General features: G+C 34.3%; 1 protein-coding gene across 1 annotated transcript; it reads right to left on the bottom strand.

The window, feature by feature from the left end:
- Positions 1-23: 23 nt before the first annotated feature.
- On the bottom strand, positions 24-3756 carry LOC101497181 (protein cornichon homolog 4). Its single transcript, XM_004515703.4, has 4 exons — positions 3435-3756; positions 2380-2561; positions 402-524; positions 24-317 (listed from the first exon to the last, which is right to left on the bottom strand). The coding sequence occupies exons 1-4, from the start codon at positions 3504-3506 to the stop codon at positions 281-283; spliced, it is 414 nt and encodes a 137-aa protein (XP_004515760.1). The 5' UTR covers positions 3507-3756; the 3' UTR covers positions 24-280.
- Positions 3757-4070: the final 314 nt, after the last annotated feature.

Here is a 4070-nt window from a genome sequence, read left to right as displayed (position 1 = left end):
CAATGACAAGTAGGACAGATAAGTTAGTACTAAGGATTTTGCATTATCAATTAAAAAAAACATAAATCGCACAGGCAATAAAACTGATTTAAGTGTAACGATATACAGACACAAGCACAGATGTTTTATTGTCCGACAACCGAAACATGCCGGCAACCTAGAGTACAAGTTAGTCCATAATAGACATCAAATATCGGAAGTAATTGGCTACTCTCATTTTCACATGTCTGGCAGCTCACTTCCAGAAAACATTCGACTAAACAAGCAATCCACACCACAACTAATCATAATCATCGTCCAATGTTGTGTAGATCAACCTGCGGAAAAATGCAAATGCAAGAATCGGAAGTTAATGGCATATCTTTTTTATGAATATGAGGCCTTTTTTACAAGTCACATACCAAAATAAGGAGACGAATAGGATGAAAATTAGATAGAAGAGTTTGAAAAGCCGCTGCTTCTTTTCCCGAGGGAGCATGTTGAATATCTCCGTAACATCAACCAGATGCTTTCCTTGTCTGTACCTGATCAAAGTAATAAAAAAATGCAATTATCAGGACCATACTAAGCACATTCTAGTTTATTAAGCTATCAAGAATTATTCAAGCGAGAAAACAACTAAACAAGCCACCCCATTTGATCCCTGGCTATAAGAAACCATCTCCCAAATACTGTGGCAGCTGTGATACAAATGTAGGTTCAAAAGCTATTGCAGGCGATACAAGTGGCAAGCTAATACTCAAGTTTTAATCGACAAAAGAAGCAAAACAAAGGCGCACAGGCTGTGCCTTGAGCTAGAAGATACAGATACAACATAGGACACAAATATAATATGACACCAACATGGTGATACTGCAAATTTAAAAATAATCGAACACAACACAACTTTAATTGTATAAGCTAGCACTACACCTTGTAAGCATGACAAAATATTATAAATTTTTATCTAATTATCACTGTATTGCCATCTGTATTGGTATAAAAGTTCAAAATAAAAATGTAAATAAAAATAGCAGTTCAACAGGGTCTGTCAAATGTCAGACATTAATACGTCAAACACAAGTATGACAATTATTTTGAGGTAACCGTGCTTCTTTGGTCTCAAGGGCTTTGGAGTTGTGGCAACAACAATAGGTCTTTTTCGGCTCAAAGTTACTAATCCAAACATCTAACATTTCCCTGAGGAAACATGGATGAGATTTAAGAACCAATGAACACATCCGAAACTGTGGCCTGCTTAGAAATTATACACACATGCATGATTTTAAATTGCAATGCGCAGATACAGTTGCAAGTTCAAGCTTTTTGTGGTATCCTTGATTAATTGCAGTTGCATTTGTCAGCAGTTTTTCACAGTACCAAGGATTGCAATGACACTGAGACCACAATTGCAATTTAAAACATTGCAAATAAATAAAGTATAAACCAAAATACAAATATACAATTACAGCATATCTGTTGGTTTTCCATTTTTGTCTCATGCACCATGGGTATTATCACTGCTTTTGCTGGTTTACAATAATAGGGATGTTAATTGTCAAGTTTGGTTCAGTTAGAGGTTCAAAATGCACTAAATGAACATTAACTAGTCCTCTAGTTTTATTAATAAAACTATGCCACAGGACCTTACTAAACTCAGAATTAAACCAATGCTCATCGTTGGTTTGATTTTTTGAATCCCTACAAAAATAAAATCAATTTATAATGTTTTGACCTGTACATAAACTGAGCAATGCAGCTCGATGAGTGATAGAAGATCAAGAAAAAAGTTTGAGGTTTGAACAAAAATTAAAGAAATTTGTGGCATCATCGCTTTGTCATACTAGACAAACACTAGCATGTTCCTGAAAGTCCAACAAAACCAAGCTAAACCAAACAACAAAGTGGAAAAAGACCTGCCTCCAGCATTCATAGCACTCATGTTAAAATGCAGAATAAAGGACAGACCCAAAATTCAATTCAAACCCTCACCCAAACAACTGTGCACACAGTCACACACGAATGCTTCCCCCATGAAGAAGTCTCTTAGAAACAAAACATCGAGTATTCTTTAGAATTTAGTAGAAAAAATGCTTAGCAATTCCATGAAGCATAAACAATCACATATAGCTATCAAACTGGTTTATCTTATATACAATCAATCAAAGGGTTACTCTTTATTGGGCAGTCACACTACCAGTACCCTACTACAATGCCGAATAATGCCAAGATGCAAATTCTAACTGAAACTGCCATTCACTCACAGATCACTGATCGGAGTGAAGAAAATGACTATTTTCTATTAGATATTTCTTAAAAACATATTCCGTAATCAGTATCATTCATTATTTTTAACAATAAACTTGCAGGGCTTATTTCTAGATTTGATAGAAAACTTACAATCTAACATTGTAGTAGGCGTAAGGAGCGCAGAACAGTGACATTATCCAGTGCCCTGTTACAAGATAGAAGCAGCACAGGACACCTAATGTAATATACTCAGGCAAAACAACTTTGTTTATTCGAGACGAGGAATCATAAGGATTTATATAATCGAATTCAAGGTCTGCCAGGCACATCAACTGTAAGAAATGTAAAACAAAGTCAGCATATGGAGAGCCAAAACACAACCAAGTTTATCATACACACCTAGAGAAAAATACCAATCACAAAAACATTTAGGTGGTATTGTGAATAACATAAAGGAGACTCCTAACTCCAGCAATATGCAATATATCAAGATCAAGACATGAGCACATATAAGCAAAAGAAATTAAGTCATTTCCAATTTACAGACCCCTTTCAGAAATTAGAATAAACATCATAAGCAACTTAATCAATGTTATCCAATAGCGGCTATAGTGGAGCAGAATTTGAACTAATCGCTATTGTTCCACGATATTCTATTTAGTATAAAGCTATTGTCTAATAGCAGCTATAGTGGCACTATAGCATTGTAGCTTAGCAGAACCTGAGCATACCACTATTTCTGCGATCAACGATTGACAACACCAAACTTAGTTGTGATTATGTTAAAAATGCATTATATCCACTAAAGTACATCTTTTGAGGAAATACTCAACTGGAATTTCTCCACACATAATACTCTTAAACCATTAGAACACCAAGCGGGAACCCACAAACCCCTAATTCTAATTCCCCAGCATCTTCTCTTGAATTTAGTAAGTAATGTTTTTTCCATGAACTTGTTCTAAATATGAATTGAATTAGGGGTGAATTTTTTTTCTTTCAGACAAATAATAGCCATCAAAAAGTTGCATACGGATTATCGGATTGAGATATATGATTATATACCCAGTTGAATGGTTGCACTAAAAAACAAAGCTTTAGATAATAGGACGCTTCAAGTTGACTTCAACAGAAAAATAAAATAAAAGGGCAAAAAGAAAAAAGACATGAAGAAGCAATAAGAATGAGGTAGGGTTGGGATTGACCTGGTAAATAACGAGTACGATTAAAGCAATAAGGGTGAAGAAGGAGAAGAGCCACGCGAATATATCAGCCATGCTCCTTCTCTTACTTCCGAATTTTCACTAAATTTTCAGTACTTCTTCTATCCTATGCAAAAATGAATGCATTCGTTCGTATCATACGGTGAATTGCGCACGATAGAAGCTATTCAGGGATTGTGCGACGGAGAGGAGTGGAAGAAACCTTGGAGGATCGGAATCCGACAGGTAGTAGTGGATGGATGAAGCTAAGAATCGTGTACCAGCCTGGTTAACAACAACCACCTCGAAAAAGGAAGCAACCAATAAACCCTTATTTTATTTATTTATTTATTAAAAAATACCCTTGTTTTTGTACCCAAAAAATTATATACCTTTTTTAATTAGTTCCATTTTTTCCAAAATAATTATAGTAAGATTTCTATACACGTACTAAAATGTGTAATTGTTTTAAAAATATATAATAACTATTTTATAACTATATTAATAAATTATTCTCTATTTTAAAAATAGTGTACACAAAAATAATCATACAATTACATACCAAGTTACCCACTATCATGGTTAGCTTTCATAAAAAATAGTTATCTTTAATAAATCTAATAATATATATTTAACTAC

Source organism: Cicer arietinum, chromosome 7 (assembly GCF_000331145.2).
Source record: "Cicer arietinum cultivar CDC Frontier isolate Library 1 chromosome 7, Cicar.CDCFrontier_v2.0, whole genome shotgun sequence".
Classification (NCBI taxonomy): Eukaryota; Viridiplantae; Streptophyta; class Magnoliopsida; order Fabales; family Fabaceae; genus Cicer; species Cicer arietinum.
Note: the sequence above shows the minus strand (reverse complement) of the source record. Positions and strands in the feature narration are given on the sequence as shown.

Coding starts and splice junctions, on each gene's coding strand:
- LOC101497181 (XM_004515703.4), bottom strand. CDS start 3,506: ATGGCTGATATATTCGCGTGGCTCTTCTCCTTCTTCACCCTTATTGCT. Junction 525..2,379: donor GCCTACTACAATGTTAGATT/GTAAGTTTTCTA, acceptor TACTTTGATCAG/GTACAGACAAGGAAAGCATC. Junction 318..401: donor CTATTCGTCTCCTTATTTTG/GTATGTGACTTG, acceptor ATTTTTCCGCAG/GTTGATCTACACAACATTGG.